This window comes from Phycodurus eques, chromosome 4 (genome assembly GCF_024500275.1).
Source record: "Phycodurus eques isolate BA_2022a chromosome 4, UOR_Pequ_1.1, whole genome shotgun sequence".
Classification (NCBI taxonomy): domain Eukaryota; kingdom Metazoa; phylum Chordata; class Actinopteri; order Syngnathiformes; family Syngnathidae; genus Phycodurus; species Phycodurus eques.
Window position 1 is genome coordinate 6,308,385 of NC_084528.1, and position 17,997 is coordinate 6,326,381.

The 17,997-nt window shown below is 41.3% G+C and overlaps 1 protein-coding gene across 1 annotated transcript in view; it reads right to left on the bottom strand.

The window, feature by feature from the left end:
* The window catches only part of oxr1a (oxidation resistance 1a), a 184,781-nt gene that overhangs the window by 84,285 nt on the left and 82,499 nt on the right, over nt 1-17,997 (bottom strand). The window contains 1 exon segment of the mRNA XM_061673745.1: nt 12,890-13,086. Within this exon segment, the coding sequence (XP_061529729.1) occupies nt 12,890-13,086 (197 nt within the window).

Genomic DNA, 17,997 nt, shown 5'->3' on the forward strand with positions numbered 1-17,997 from the left:
TTTCCAGAGCTTTGCTATCCAGTGATTGTCCAAAGCAATGACCCGTATGAAAAGACAGCATACCGCTCTGGCCGGCTAAATCCTGTCCTCCAGCTACTCTTCCTCTTGGATAAACCAGTGCATTGCAAATGTGGCCCTGAAGCATGTACAATACAAAGCTTTGGACATTCAAATAAAGGGGTGCTTGAAGAAAATGAGGAACGAGCAAAACAGGGCGCAAGGTGCTTGTTTGAAGCTAGACTTTTTAGTCACTTTAACTGCTGAAAATGCTTGTTTAAACAGGAATGGTTGTACAAAAGATACACATTTACTTAAAGGGAACTGCTCCCTTCATAATCTGTTTCTAAGAACATAATGTAATCTCAGTGAACATTCAGTTGAATCAACTTTGCAATACTACTGTATTTCTTTAGTGTCCAGAAGGGCTTACAGTATTAACCTAACTGCAGAGTATCAAGTGTTGATTTGAAGGAGGCATTTGTTTCAAAGGGGGCCTTCATCAGTAACAAATGATTGTGTACGAAAACTGTTACTACAGTGTTACAGTACAATGGGATGTGAAATTTATGTAGTTGTGTGTCCTTTTATTATTCGTTGTGACCAGTTGGAAATGCAACTAAAAAGGCAAGCTCTTTGGCAAAGTTATGATAAGACACAAACTTTGTTTTTAACCCATTTCTCATTGCTTGGTTTGTTCAACAAATAAAGCCCCATTTTTTAACAAAAATTAGTTTACTTATGAAATGAGAGAAAAACAAAACTGGATTGGTTATGATGAAGAACGGAATTAAAGACTTTAAGTTTCTTGTTTACTTCTTTTTTTAATTTACTGGTGAATTACAAACTGACCTACTACCCTGATGTTTGATGACTGACCACACTTTGATGGCAATTGACTGAGGGTGTATACCAAACAATGCCCACGCAAAAAGAACTGTGCCACTGAGTGGAAAGTATTTTGAAATGCTAAAGGTTAAAACACCTGTTATCAACTGAAGGGGGGAGAGGAAGCTATGTTTATTTATTTTTTTTAAGTGGAACAGTTGAGGCCATTTACTTGAGGCATGGCATACTGTCTACAGGATTAAAGCAGAGGCCAGGTATTTGAGGATATATTGTATGGAACAGTATGTACCATACATGCACACTGGTGGGATATGCATTGAAATTGGTGACAAAGTAGCTTTCATGTCTTAGCATTTTTGTTATCTCCTGGTGAGACACTAAGAACTTATTTATTTTCTATGATAAATAATGGAAATCGGATTAATACAGTTCCAGGGGTGGGACCTGCCATTATTATATTTTTAAATACTGTACAGGTTATGCTATAAGTAATATTTATGCAATGTTAATTGTCAAGTAAGAACAAAATGAAGTAATACACCTTTCAATCCATCCATCTTCCATTGCTTATGCTGTTCAGGGTCACAGGGAAACTGGAGCCCATCACACCTGACTTTGGGCAATAGGCAGAGTATACCCTGGACTCAACACTAGGCATATCAATAATAAAAATATGAAATGTATAATTAACCTCTGACCAGTACTGCTTTAGGTCAAACAATCATAATTAAGAGTTACAATATACTGACCAAACTGCTTGAGTTGTGTTTTTTTTAATAACTGTAGAATAAATGTTGTTGTTGTTGTCCAAATGGGGGAAATAAAGTCGCTGCAAATCTTGGTATCCTGGTTGTGGGTACTTTCAGGGATTTAGATCAACAAAAGGTTGATCATGTACATACGACAGTTTGTTTTGTTGTACAACTCCAATTCCTTAAATTAAACTTTATTGTTTTTAGCAAATAATCATTAACTTAGAATTTTATGGCTGCAACACATTCCAAAAAAAGCTGGGACAGGTGGCAAAAAAGATTGAGAAAGTTGAGGAATGCTCATCAAACACCGGTTTGGAACATCCCACAGGTGAACAGGTAAATTGGGAACAGGTGGGTGGCATGATTGGGTATAAAAGGAGCTTACCTGAATTGCTCAGTCATTCACAAGCAAAGATGGGGCGAGGTTCACCTCTTTGTGAACAAGTGCGTGAGAATATAGTCAAACAGTTTAAGGACAATGTTCCTCAATGTACAATTGCAAGGAATTTAGGGATTTCATCATCTACAGTCCATATTATCATCAAAAGGTTCAGAGAATCTGGAGAAATCACTGCATGTAAGCGGCAAGGCCGAAAACCAACATTGAATGCCCGTGACCTTCGATTCCTCAGGCGGCACTGCATCAAAAAACGACATCAATGTGTAAAGGATATCACCACATGGGCTCAGGAACACTTCAGAAAAACAATGTCAGTAAATACAGTTTGGCGCTACATCCGTAAGTCCAACTTGAAACTCTACTATGCAGAGCATCAACAACTCCCAGAAACGCCGCCGGCTTCTCTGTGCCTGAGCTCATCGAAGATGGACCGATGCAAAATGGAAAAGTGTTCTGTGGTCCGACGAGTCCACATTTCAAATTGTTTTTGGAAATTGTGGACGTCATGTCCTCCAGGCCAAAGAGAAAAAGAACCATCCGGACTGTTATGGACGCAAAGTTCAAAAGCCAGCATCTATGATGGTATGGGGCTGTGTTAGTGCCAATGCCATGGGTAACTTACACATCTGTGAAGGCACCATTAATGCTGAAAGGTACATATAGGCTTTGGAGAAACATATGCTGCCATCTAAGCAACATATTTTTCATGGACGCCCCTGCTTATTTCAGCAAGACTATGACAAACCACATTCTGCACATGTTACAACAGCGTGGCTTCGTAGTAAAAGAGTGCGGGTACTAGACTGGCCTGCCTGCAGTCCAGACCTGTCCCCCATTGAAAATGTGTGGCGCATTATGAAGCGTAAAATGCGACAACGCAGACCCTGGACTGTTGAACAGCTCAAGCTGTACATCAAGCAAGAATGGGAAAGAATTCCCACCTACAAAGCTTCAACAAATAGTTATCATCAGTTCCCAAACGTTTGTTGAATGTTGTTTTTCATTTAACAACATGATGATGATGTAACACAGTGGTAAACATGACCCTGTCCCAGCTTTTTTGGAACATGTTGCAGCCATAAAATTCTAAGTTAATGACTATTTGCTAAAAACAAAGTTTATGATTTTGAACATTAAATACCTTTTCTTTGTAGTGTATTCAATTAAATATACTTTGAACATGATTTGCAAATCATTGTATTCTGTTTTTATTTATGTTTCACACAATGTCCCAATTTCATTGGAATTGGGATTGTAGATAAAAATCAGCATTTAACCTTGGAACGGGTCAATGTGGAGCATTTTAACAGGCTGGACAATACGACTCCCTTTTGAAAACATGAAGGTTACAAGAGCTGCTTAAAAAGCCCAGAATTGATTTAAGGGCTACATGGATCATAGATGTCTCGAGACATTTACAAATGACAAATGTCAGGCAATATCTAAAGGACATTTGTGGCAGTACTGACATCATAGAGATGGTAGTGACATTGAGGAAGCCTGAGGACAAGTGTTCATTTTTATTCCAGGTGTGTGTTTGTGCCCGTCGGTCTGGCAAGCTTAAGTCTTGACCTTGCTGCCGATGATAAAGATTGTAAATACCCGTTTGAGCATTCAATTACAGTATTAAATCTTCTAACTTCTACAAGAGTTTACATACAGTAAACTGTTCCTTACCAAAAATCTGCCTTCCCTTAAATGTAACCTGCAATATTGATTGAGTATTGTTTGTTTTGCCCTCCTCCGAGGCAGAAACATGACCAACAAAAATTCATCAGCAAACCTCTGAGGTGTTGTATTATACAGAACCATGTCTAAATAGTCTGTGAATGTGCATTGACTTTTTGCTCCAGTTATGTTTGAAAAACCCAAACTTTAAGAAGCCACTTCAATGGACTTATATTGGTCCGGATAACAACATCAAAGTTGGCTGCTCCACTGCTATCTGGGAATGACTAAGTATACAATTAACCTTTAAAGGTCAGATGACAAAGATGTTATGGGGTCAGTTAAAATTCATATTTGCATTGTTTATATGTTATGTAATACATGCACGTAACGTCCAGCAAGTTTTCAAGTATAGTTTAGCTAAAAATTAGGTTTTTATGACGCATATTGAGCCCTCCCCAAACATACCCGAAGCTCAAGATACCGGGGTGTGGTTACTCTATCCACCGCAAGGGCTACTAGAAGTGACGTTGCAATTGACAAACACAGCGCTCTACACTCTATACGCAATGGCGAGCAAGTTGAGGAGGAGGATTTCGACGTTCAGGAGCACCCAACTGAACTTAGAATCATCAAACTGTACATTTTTATTAATCTTCTTTTTTGTTCTCTTTGGCTGTTAGGTCAACCAGAATGGAAGATCTGTATCCCTTTTATGCCGGAACAGTTTTACTGTGTCACAGTGGAGTTCTTAAGCTTCCGCTGTGGTTTCTTAGTGTTATAATTGAATTTTATTGAGAATCAGAGTCGAACAGAACAAAGTTTCTAGAGGGTTGAAAGAAACAGACAAAAGACAAAGCACTAATTGTAAACAGGATGAGAAAAGTAAGTCATTACATTATCTACAACAATGAAACATTAAATATGAGTGTTGCATGGGGCTATAGTGCTACACCCTGTGAGGGAAAGACAGGACAAGCTGGAACAGAACAAGGACAGGAGAAGAAGCATGCAGGACAAGGGTCGTGAACCTGGCTGTACAACTGAAGTGGGATGGGACTTGACGATGTAAATTATAAGTCTTTACACAAGCAATTTGCATATTCATGAGTTATTTGTCGCAATAAGTGAGTGGCCCCACACCCAGTGAAGAGTCCCAGGGTTGTGTGCCTGCGGACACATGCAAGTGAATTGACACCGTTTTACATGCACAAAGACTGACAGAGGTGTCCTGTAATTGCTGTGCCCGCACCGCAAAGGCTGAGGACCCCACCCAATCAATCGAGGGGCAGGATCAGGCCCAGGTGCCTATCCGAGAGCAGCCCGGTGGACGGAACACGTCCCATACCGAGGGACCCAAGGCGGTCAGCCGGCCCCACCGAGGCGCCCCGACAACTGGCCACCCGGTGGTGGCCACAGGGACCCAATGCCAGGCTTGAAATATTTGGGGTGCCAATATTTTTTAGCACGACTATACGTATTATATATTCATATGTTTCAGTGACACGGCACAAGCTTTTACATAGTATGTAGTATTCCTACATATTGTGTGCCCCTCGCTTGAGTGGCGTTATGACACGCTGCAAAGAAAGTCTTTGCCGTGTCTGTTGGCTTGTCATATAGGCAAAAGTACAGACGACAGTACTGAAAAGTACTGCGTGGGTCTTTTTTTTCCTACTGCCCAGTGCAAAGTAACCATAATAGTCATAGGTATATACAAGGAAATCCTCCCCTCTTGTCTGCGTCACTTCGCCCCTGCACCGTGGCGGCTGCGAGATTTAGTTCTGCTGCTGGCAGTTGAGGTCCCGATTGCCGTAGGAAAAATAGTTGGCACCGCAGTTGGTTTCAGCCTCTACTTCTGTATCCAATGCATTCTGCTAAGTCTTTCTCAAAACTCGCCAGTTCGAAGTGATCAGCACAGAGTTTGAATGCTTGCTAGGCACCCATAGCTGACCACGTTTCTTCCCGTCGATTGACTTTCCCTATCCACTGGTCACGTATTCCTTTTTCACTTGGAAAGCCAAAAAACACTCTTGCCACTGCCTGAACCATTTGTACAACCAAATGCCACACAATAAACCATCGTGACATCGCTAAATCATACGACAACAAATATACAAGGACGAGAACAACAGCACGGAACAATAGCACACAACGCCGAATGAACTGGCTGTTTGGCCCATGTGACGTCACAGCACCGGAAAGAGAGGAAGACAGGAAGGTGCTGGATGCAAAAAGCAGAAGGCGCATTCTGCATCATATTTATCGATTTAACTGCTGTATATTGGCTATATATAACCACTTCGAAATGGCAGATGTGGTTTGTAAAGGGGTTCTAGAGTCATCAAGAAAATGTTGAACATCTTTGAACTCTGACCTTAAAAGGAAAAAGGTTTTCAAGTGGGCCACAATGTGGAGTGTATGTTTACTCACCAGGTCAACGAAATAGGTACATACTGTATGCACAATTTAATATACTGTATCATCAAAATCATTAATAAATTTGATGTGGTGTTTCTAATGGCTTTCTATAGTACTAAAATGGTTAACTACAGTCCTGATATACAATGTTTCGGGGTTAGGAATGGCACGCAATGAACTTGTGCACAGCGGTGTAAGAATACATCTTTACGAGGCACAAGAGGGTATGCTCAGTTCTGACGCATTGTTTTTCCTCTGATTGTTTTATATTTATGGCCTATAATGTTGTTCTTACAAATAATTACTGCAATTAAGACTTTACTATTGCAATAGCATAGGTTAGTGATAGACTATGCCGCTTTAGAACTTGCATGGAAATTTGGGTTATGTCACCGCTGCAAAAATGGAATGCGGGCATTAATCGAGGACCTTCTATACCATTGGAATTGGTTTTAATTTTAGTTTGTTCATTTTTCAAATGAAATTCTAAATTCGAAGATTATGGTACTCTCATGACATTAAAATAAAGATGTTTTTGTTTTGTTGCTAAAAATGTGTGTGACAACCGCCGATGTATGACACCTGGCGCCAAGATTTGTTGAGCTATCCGAAATGAAGGTGACGTCTGCAGCCCTGATGTGCCGACACTGTACAGTGAGGTTCAGGAGCAAAAATCACATCAACCTGGGTAAAATAAATATTCTAATGAGCTAATATTTTGCTACAATATATTTTAAATTGTTAATTGAAACAGTCCTTTTTAATTTAAGATGACAGCTGACTGCATGCTCCACAGGCGATGATGACAGAATACAGAAGCAGAGGGCATTTTGGTTTGAATTTGTGGTTCGATGCAGGTGGATAATTTAAGTTTGGCTTTAATTTATTGAATATGAGGACTCAAATAGACATTGACTATTTTATTTGAAAGTAAGCTTCAACCAAGTGTCTTTTTTCAGTTTATTTTTTTCTGTTACATCCAGAAATACAGTATATATAATAAAGTTCTGTGTTCTCTGTACCAGTGCATTTATTTAATAAATGCAACACCCACTAGTTTTTCTTCTTTTTTTGGTACATAGTTTTAAAAAAACAAAAAACAAACAAGAAACAATATATGCAGTGTTATGTTCATTTTAGACGTCAAAAGGGTTTTGTGGCTCCAAGTGTTTTTCTTCTCTTTTTTTTTTTTTTTTTTTTCCCTCCCCTGTGGGAGACGGCCCAAACGGCTCTTTAAATATTTAAGGTTAAGGTTGCCGATCCTTGTTCTAGACTGGAATACTGGAGCGTTGCTGCACTTTTACACCATTGCAAGCTACAATGACAATAATCGAATTCCGAAGTCAGATTTTCGCTAGAATACAGACAAGGTGCCACCTCTTACCTTTTTGCTAGCTGCTTGGAAGAGTCAAGTATAGTGAACATGGAAAGACAAAAATGTGAGGGGAAAATAGGAAGCTGGAAAGTTAAAAAAAAAGTTGCAGGGTTGGAAGAAGCCTAAGTCGGAGAGGACAAGAGAAAAGGCCCTTCATTGGATCATGTGAAGCAAAGCTGTTTTGTGCGGCTACGTGACCAGCCTGTAGCACCAAGGCAAGAGAGCTCAGGCTTATCTCTGTGCACACAAGCAGCTCTTCTGGCAATAAAACACTGTGGCATGGCTGAGGGTGCTGCTAACAGAGAACCACAAATAGCTTTCACTCCAGTCCTCCCTTGTGCTCATTCAGTCAATGAGGAGCAGCACGCTAAGGGTTGACGATGATCATCAACATCGGGAATATTCAAACTTAAACAAGATTTCCAGAGAGGAGCCATGTTGTCATACGTCTGCATCCCACATGCCAATTAATAAGAGCATGGGCGTATTAAATTGAATATTTTCTTTTGCCTGGGTACAATGTTGAGCTCAAATACCTACAAAGCATTATTTGATTGCTTTCATTTCCAATTTACGATAAATGCAGTTCCAGTAACAGATTTGATCGTGGGTGTTATTTGATTTGGCAGTTTACCTAAATGGTGCACAACTAGAAATGAACATTTTGTTAAAAACGGTGTTTAAAAAAAAAACAACTATGTTTAAACAAATACCTTCTCCTTCTGCTTCTGCTCCTCTGGCTACTATCCTTGGCACCTCTGGCTACTATCCTGATGTGTAAACACAAGAGCCACCTGAGACACAAACAACCAATGAGAAATAAAAACACTGCCTCGCCTGGAGTGTTGGCTATAACAGTCAAACATCCCACTGATTAGATTCTTATGTCATATTGTGGAGGGAACACTTATCACAACAACTGGACCTGCCTGTACTCACACTCAAACCAAACTACTGTCGGAACTAAAGGGGCAACAGAAGAGCAAATTAACATCTAGCCTGACAATCCCATCAATGTCTTGAAAATCTGTTGATTTAATTCCGACCTCTGAGACCTACTCATGCAACTGCAAATCAAGCATGAAACTTTGATGGGAGCCTCCAGCAAGTTAGTGTATTGCTCCCCCAGCACCGGCACCTCCCTTCTTCGATGCTGCGGTGAAAATTCAATGAATAACTAACAGGGGAGTAATCGGTCTCACGGCTGCCGTAGCACCATCACTCTTGACGAGGAAGGGTAAGCCGTGCCTGTGTCATTTTTATGAGCATTTGCTCTGTCAGGTGTTGTAGAGATGCAATGCTGAGTATACACAGTCAGCGATGCAGTACTTGAATCAGTTTAGCCTAATTCATCACATTGGCCTTTTAAAAGGTCATTATGTATGCAGATTTTTTAAACAGGTATTAAAATTTGGTAGTGAGTGTTTGCAACACCAAATTCCAAACAGAAATTGCAACCGTTCAATTCAACGGCGATCCCCACAGTACTTTCATTTCAGATCAGCTTTTTCCAAAATAATTTTAAACAGTACATCTGCAGTGGTTCTTCAGGCACCTGAGTTATTTAAAAAAAAACAAAAAACAAAAAAAAAACAACAACAACAAATTTTTATGCATAGCAGTTAGAGCCAACATTATCATTTCGATGTGTGATGAAATAAAAGCCACGTTCAGACTGCATTCCTGGTAAATTGCGACATCACAGGCATCACAGTATTGCAGGGATTTATTCGGCTGTGCCTTTCAGACAGGACTCACCAAAGCTGGACATTGCCATGTTCAAAGTTCGCATTCATACAGCGCATGCAGTTTCCCACATGAACATTAAATTCAAATGCATGGTGACATCAGTGTGACAGCAATTGCGTTCAACACTAGGGCAGAGAGTCTCGAGTATCTAACACCACTGACACTACGTGGAAAGCTGACAAAGTTTTAGGTCGATTTCATCCCTGCCACCATTGAACTCTTAGAAACGATGGTTCGATGGCCAGTGTGAAAGAGGCTATATGTTATAAATTAAGCTCATTGAGGTCAAGGATGTTTATAATAATGTGAATGTCTGCTGAGGCACTGGACCATTAGGAATCAGAGGAAAAGCTGCATCAAACGTTTTTGGGAGGCAACACTGCAAGTGTCAGGGAGAATCCAGGAAATCTCAGCTTCTTTCTTTTATATGTACCGGTATCTTAATTCTTTGAAAAACACTGCGGTTTCATTCTCTTCACCCTTATCAAAGTCTTATCAGAGGATGACTGACAGTCCTTATATTTGCAGCAATCAATTGGAAAAAGGAAGGTTTTATCTATGAAAATCAACATAGTTGATGTAGTGTGCCCTTAATGACATATGTCAGACACATTATTAATCTACCATGAGAATAATTTAGCAGGATAAGCCTGAAAGAGAGTAGAAAGTGTCTGGTTTGGGCTGGGGCAGCAAGAAAAGGCCACGGGGCTCGGCTCACTATTTCCAATGTAGATTAGGGTCAACCAGGAATCAATTGTTCATTACGTGACAAAAAAGTATAATTCATTACAGATGCTATATTTCTGTCGTCAGTGCACACAGACCAGGCCTTGAACTTGGTGAGTTTTATCCTGGCCAACATTAGCCATAGCAAATGATTAACTGCCGTGACTCATGCTTCAGAAAAGCTTGTCAAATTTGTGCCTATGCAGTTAAAACCCGTCGAGGAAAAAAAATGGCCACATTTCATTTAATAGCTGAATTACTATACTGTTACTACTCAGATTTTTTTTTAACAGCCTGCATATGCCATTGAACTGATAATGGATGGTGAGAGAAGGTAAAATGTCAACAGTGGGCCCATTACCTCATCTTATCCTAGAGTTTCCTTTCACTGATTATTGTCGACTGGACTGATAGATATGAAGGCAGTTCAAGCCACTATTACAACAGAGCCTTGCTGAGGCAGCAGAGTCGATACATAATGACTCTGTATGTAGTGAGTTTATCAAGAGTGAGACATCAGCAGAATGACACATCTTCACCTGCTCTAATCTCTCTCTCTCTCTCTCTCGTTCTCTCCCCAGTCATTGAAGCAACCCTTGACCTATGAGCACACGATCCTCTTGAAATCCATCCATCCATTTTCTGAGCCGCTTCTCCTCACTAAGGTCACGGGCGTGCTGGAGCCTATGCCAGCTGTCATCGGGCAGGAGGCGGGGTACACCCTGAACTGGTTGCCAGCCAATCGCAGGGCACATACAAACAGACAACCATTCGCACTCACAGTCACACCTACGGGCAATTTAGAGTCTCCAATTAATGCATGTTTTTGGGATGTGGAAGGAAACCGGAGTGCCCGGAGAAAACCCACGCAGGCACGGGGAGAACATGCAAACTCCACACAGGTGGGGCCAGGGATTTAACCCGGGTCCTCAGAACTGTGAGGCTGACGATCTAACCAGTCGGCCACCGTGCCACCCCTCTTGAAATCCCAACTTTGTAATTATAAGATGTGGATGAACAAGAATCACTGCAGAATGTCTGACCAAGGACATGTAATACAATCTAAAATTAGGACTTTCGTGTCACGAGAATGAGCTGTCGGAAAAGACAATACATGGTCATAGAACTTTTTAAACCTCTGTTTAGGAAGACTAAAATGTATATACAGTAGAGTAATAAAATGCACAGGGCAACACAATGATATAACTAGTGATATAAATTCTCAACCAAAGTCAGCTGAGACCCCACCTCGTCCACACCCCTCATGAGGAGAAGTTCTATAGAAAATAAATGGATACACTGTACTGTATGGGCGGGGCAACAATGTAATCGTATAGGTAGTTTCATATAATAGTGATGGGAAGCGCTTGTCAGCTCTTGGGAAGTTAATATCAATGAGAGTGAGGATCAGATCGCTACTAATATTACCGCAACAGTTCCCATATGTACAGTAGTTATGCACCCTTTTTTAATGATACGGTCCTCTATTACTATATTGCAAATTATTTTGTGGACCACCAGGACTTCGTCGACCCAACAGTGGCTAGTAACCAGCTCCCCCTTTCGATCTAAAATAATCGTCAGTGGAGGCAGACCTGCTGCTTCTCTGCTCTGTTGTGGCTTGACTGTTCGTTGGACGTACACACAAGAATGCATGCTCGTATGTATGTACTTGTCTCTTACTATACTTTGGCATTTAATTATTGTATTATGTAAAAATAAATCAAATAAATACAATTAATGTTATTATAGTGGACAATATGATATGACAGGGTCTTGTTACTCAAACCAACAGCCATACTGTAAATGTCAGTCTTAGTATTCCCTTGTTTAAAGTCGACAATACCCTAAATATAAAACTAGATGCCATTTCACAATGTAATGAATGATATTGAATTTACAACTCTAAAATCTAATGCTAAAGATCATCATCATTGCTGGGGCAGCGTGGCAATTACAAGATTGCTGGTTACACTGTAATTCATCCCAATATTTGGTTAATTTACAGATTTATTTAGACATGTTCAAATGCATAAATGATTAATATTGAACTGTAAAAATATGATATGGCATTTCTCCTACACCTATTTGAGTTTTAGTTGGCTTGTTCAGATGTAAATGTCCTTCGGTCGAATACAGTGACAAATATTGTACTCAGCCTAGGCTCAGGGTTAGGGTTGTTAACTAAATCCCAAATGGCGTTCTAGTAAAGATACGGTATATTTACTGGGAGACAAGTTGGAACAAATTAGTAGGATAATCATTATGTACAAGGAATAAAATAGATCATTCTAAAATTCTTTTTTGCACCCAATTTGACAGATTCAGACACAATCCTCTCATCTCTATTATGCAGCTGACGAAATACCAAGATGAGCGGGCTGCTTGCATGGTGACATAAGAGCCTGATGACAGTCTTCTGGGAACTGCAATCTATTTTCCAAATGGAGCCATGCTGTCATAATAGTACTGTATGTGAGCTGGAGAGTGGCATATACAGACATGCCATTGTGGCAGTTGTCACCAGGAGTCAAATACAAGAGGTGTATCAAATATTCTGCAATATGCCTACTGTATATAAAGATAATAATGTTCAGAGTGTGTTGACATTGTCAAAGAGGTATTCAAATAACCATCTTTATTATCATGTATTTAGTTTGCATACATGTATAACTGCGCTAATATGTTTGGTATCTTAGTGTAGAAGTATTTTTAAAAATCAGCCTTTGCTACTTTTCTTATTTTGTAAGGCAGATTTTTCTCTTATATTGGAGCTTATATTCAATTGTCTAAGTCATCATAATTGTCTGGCTACTTGTATATTTAAATAATATTTGGCACCATTTACTATAATGCTGCAACACATGGAGTTCAAAGGTTTTGGTTTCAGACCTTCCATCACATTGAAAAATTCAGTTAATACAGAAGCAGAAGAAACAAATCGCCTACCAATGGTGTAGCCTCTCTTCAGTTCGCCACATCGTGGGCTGCGGCGCTGGGAGTTAGTGGTGTTATTTTCTTGTACCGCGAGGACGGTGGTTGTCTTGGCAACAGGTGATGCAGCTTTATTGAGGGGCGAGGCTGGCACCAGAGTCGGGGAGAATCCTTGGCTGGCAATGTCCACAGATTGAGACTTCTTTTTCAATCTGTAGTGAGAAGCAAAGAGAACAAACAATGTTTCGATGGATATGTTGTTTGAATCACTTTAGTGTATTGCGAAGACACAGTGAATTGGGAATTTGCCTTTAAGCAACCTTCACTGTTGCAGGGCAAATATCTCAAAGCATATTTGAATTTGAGGTTGTCGATTTTAATGGTTTGTCACAGAAATTAAATTATGATATCATTTTTCAGCGGCATGGAAATCTGTAGAAAGAATCAATAGGCTAATTGTGCCCTTGTAGAGGTGGAATATATTAGCCACACTGCTTACAAAACACAAAGTCTCAGCAGGAACACAGCAGGATACCACAAAAACAACAAAGTTTCAGAGACGAAAACAAATAAACATTGAGCAGCAACATGCTCATAATTTTTAGTCATAGTATATTCCCTTATTTAACGAAAGCAATATCCATCCATCCATTTTCTACACCGCTTATCCTCACTAGGGTCGAGGGTATGCCTATCCAAGCTAATAGTGGGCGAGAGGGAGGGTACACCCGTGAACTGGTCATCAGCCAATCGCAGAGCACATATAAACAAACAACCATTCACACCTATAGGCAATTTAGAGTTTTCAATTAACCTACCATACATGTATTTGGGATGTGGGAGGAAACCGGAGTACTTGGAGAAAACCTATACAGGCACGGGGAGAACATGCAAACTCCACACAGGTGAGGCCGGATTTGAACCCAGTCGTTCACCATGCCGCCGTAAGCAATATTCTGTATAGAAAATAAAAAAAATAATCTTAAAAATGGAACAAATTGTAGTGAATTTACGACTATAAATTCTTTAACTGTAAAGCTAGAACGATTACCATCATTGTTGGGGTACCATGGCAGTTAGAAGACTGCTGGTCCCTCCGCAGTTCTTTCAAATGTTTGATTAATTTACAAATGTATAGCCAAACGCACACATGATTAATCTTGAACTTTAAGAAAAAGGCATTTGAAATCCTAAGGCTATTAAAAAACATGCATTGTAAACTGCTCGTTCAAAAGTAAAAAACTGGCTACATTTCACCTGGAAGGAGATAATCAGTTAGTTAACTGTACCTTCCAATTTATTTTTTATTAATTTGGTCTAGAAATTGTCTCTCTGTTCAATCAGTTCACTCAGTTCAAACATGTGGTGTGTGTGGGTGGGGGGTATGCATACGTTCCATTATAGTTTAGCATGTAAGCAAATGAACATTTGCTAGTGTGACGTAAAAAAGCATTGTCGAGCATTGATAATGTACATTTTTGGATGTAAGGATGAGTCCGTGGATTAAGAGAGTAAAAACATTGACGTTGACATTATATAGTCAAAAGTATTCACCTGCCTTGACATGATATGAATTTAAGTGACATCCCATTCGTAATCCATAGGGTTTAATATGACAACGGTCTACCCTCTGCAGTTATAACAGCCTAAAGTCTTCTGGGAAGGTTTTAAACAAGGTTTAGGAGTCTGCTCATGGGTATTTATGACCATTTTTCCAGAAGCGCATTTGTCAGGTTACACACTGATGTTGGACGAAAAGGCCCGTCTATGTCTCCGCTTGAGTTGGAAAATGTATGTGTCAACTCATAAGACTTACAAGGAAAAAAGAAAAGTATTTGCAAGGAGAGGAAAATGTGTAATAAAAACCCAAGAAGACAAAATTGCTTCCTTACTTATTCTGTCAGAAAAAGATTTGCCAAAACACACTTCATCCAAAAAAAATTCTAGTGTTGAGGTCAGGAATGTGTCCAAGCCAGCCAAGTTCATCCACACCAAACTCTCTCATCCATGTCTTTGTGAACCTTGATTTGTGCACTGGTGCACAGTCATGTTGGAACAGAAAGGGGCCATCTCCAGACTGTTCCCACAAAGTTGGAAATGTCCAAAGTATTAGCCTCTGAGCTCCAGTGAAAGGAACTCTGAATGCTTGAAGAGATTTTGGACGGTCAAACATTTTGAGGATTGTCCCTTCCTGTTCCAATATGTCTGCATTAGTGCACAAAGCAAGGTCCATAAAGACATGGCTGAGAGAATTTGGTATGGATGAACTTGACTGGTGTGCATAGAGTCCTGCCCTCAACCTGGTAGAACACCAGGATTGATCTTGAGTGGAAAGTGAACCAGGCCTTCTCATCCAACATCAGTGTGTGATATGCCTGGGCAATATATCTGCGACAACAGAGGTGGTCCAGTAAAACCATGCAGCCATACACGGGTTTAAATGTTTAAATCATATAGACAACAAGCACAAACGTCACATCCTACCCCTCAACCAAAATATCATGTTTATTTTGTTCCGATATTCAGGGATACAAGTGGCACGCCATCATAAAACAAAGCTTAAAAAAGTTGTACGTTTGTACATTATCAATTAGTGTTGGAGTGAATGTAGTATTTCTTCGCATTCAATGTGATATGCTAAATTTATGTTTTCAGAAATATTTTATTCAAGATTTGCATTTACAAATTTGCACTTTAATTCCAATTTTTCATACGATATAAGCAAAACCTTTGAGTTTTCTCTGTCATTTGCACTTACAGTTTTCTTAGGAAAAAGTAAAATCGTTAGGGGAAAAAAAGTAACAAAAAAGTTATCGGGGGGGAAAAAAAGTAAATTTAATTCAATTTAATTTAATTTCTATTGATTTTATTTTTAGGCCATATTACCCAGCACTAGTCTGTGACCTCACAAATATGCACCTGGAAGAACGGACAAAAAAATTTAAGCTGTTATAGCTGCAAAGGGTAGACCAACATCATATTAAACCACATGGATTTAGAATGGGATATCACTTATAATCATATGTGAGTCAAGGCATTACTACGACTATGTCCAATTCAAACAAACATTTAAACACAAGTTGTAATAGTCACAATATTTTACGATAAATCAATATATTTATCTTCAAAGGTCACTCTGGGAGTAACAATATCCAATAACAGTGGACTGGGGTTAACAGGAAAACAAAGCTTTGATAGTTGCATAGTTAAAAGTTTGCATGCAGTCAAGATTGAGAAAATATTTGTGTGACCTGTACATCTACTGTATGCAGTTTGTCTATTGTGAGCAATAGCCTATGAAAGGTAAAAGGCAGAAAAACAAGTTGATCATTTTCAAGCATTGCTCTGACGTAGTTACGCTACTCATCATTCAAGTACCTGCTCCTTAGTTGGTACCCACACACTCAACTCAAATTCTCGTGCATCGCGACGGCCCATCGGTGTCGAGAATACACATAACGTCCTGGAGTTCTTGAACATAAATATCCATCCATCCATCCATTTTCTACCGCTATGCAGTTAAAACCCGTCGAGGACGCGGGGGCAGTAGCTTTAGCAGGGACGCCCAGACTTCCCTCTCCCCAGCCACTTCATCCAGCTCTTCCGGAGGGATCCCGAGGCGTTCCCAGGCCAGTCGAAGGACGTAGTCTCTCCAGCGTGTCCTGGGTCGTCCCCGGGGTCTCCTCCCGGTGGGACGTGCCCGGAACACCTCACCAGGGAGGCGTCCGGGCAGCGGCTCTACTCTGAGATCCTCCCGGATGACCGAGCTTCTCACCCTCTCTCTAAGGGAGAGCCCGGACACCCTGCGGAGGAAACTCATTTCGGCCGCTTGTATCCGGGATCTCGTTCTTTCGGTCACGACCCGCAGCTGATGACCATAGGTGAGGGTAGGAACGAAGATCGACCGGTAAATTGAGAGCTTCGCCTTTCGGCTTAGCTCCTTCTTTACCACAACGGACCGATACAAAGTCCGCATCCACCGATCCGTCTGTCGATCTCCCGTTCCATTCTTCCCTCACTCGCGAACAAGACCCCAAGATACTTGAACTCCTCCGCTTAGGGCAGGATCTCATCCCCGACCTGGAGAGGGCATGCCACCCTTTTCCGACTGAGGACCATGGTCTCAGATTTGGAGGTGCTGATTCTCATCCCAGCCGCTTCACACTCTGCTGCGAACTGCTCCAGTGAGAGTTGGAGCTCACGGTTTGATGAAGCCAACAGAACCACATCATCAGCAAAAAGCAGAGATGCAATACTGAGGCCACCAACCCCTCTACGCCTTGGCTGCGCCTAGAAATTCTGTCCATAAAAGTTATGAACAGAATCGGCGACAAAGGGCAGACTTGGCGGAGTCCAACCCTCACCGGGAACGAGTCCGACTTACTGCCGGATATGCGGACCAAACTCTGACTCCGGTCGTACAGGGACCAAACAGCCCGTATCAGGGGGTTCGGTACCCCATACTCCTGAAGCACCCTCCACAGGACTCCCCGAGGGACACGGTCGAACGCCTTCTCCAAGTCCACAAAACACATGTAGACTGGTTGGGCGAACACCCATGCACCCTCGAGGACCCTACCGAGGGTGTAGAGCTGGTCCACTGTTCCACGGCCAGGACGAAAACCACACTGCTCCTCCTGAATCTGAGATTCGACTTTCCCACAGACCCTCCTCTCCAGCACCCCTGAATAGACCTTACCAGGGAGGCTGAGCAGTGTGATCCCCCTGTAGTTGGAACACACCCTCCGGTCCCCCTTCTTAAAAAGGGGGACCACCACCCCAGTCTGCCAATCCAGAGGCACTGTCCCCGATGTCCACGCGATGTTGCAGAGGCGTGTCAACCAGGACAGCCCCACAACATCCAGAGCCTTTAGGAACTCCGGGCGAATCTCATCCACCCCCGGGGCCCTGCCACCGAGGAGCTTTTTAACTACCTCGGTGACCTCAAACCCAGAGATAGGAGAGCCCGCCTCAGAGAACCCACACTCTGCTTCCTCATGGGAAGGCGTGTTGGTGGAATTGAGGAGGTCTTCAAAGTATTCTCCCCACCGACTCACAACGTCCCGAGTCGAGTTCAGCAGCGCCCCATCCCCACTATACACAGTGTTGGTGGTGCACTGCTT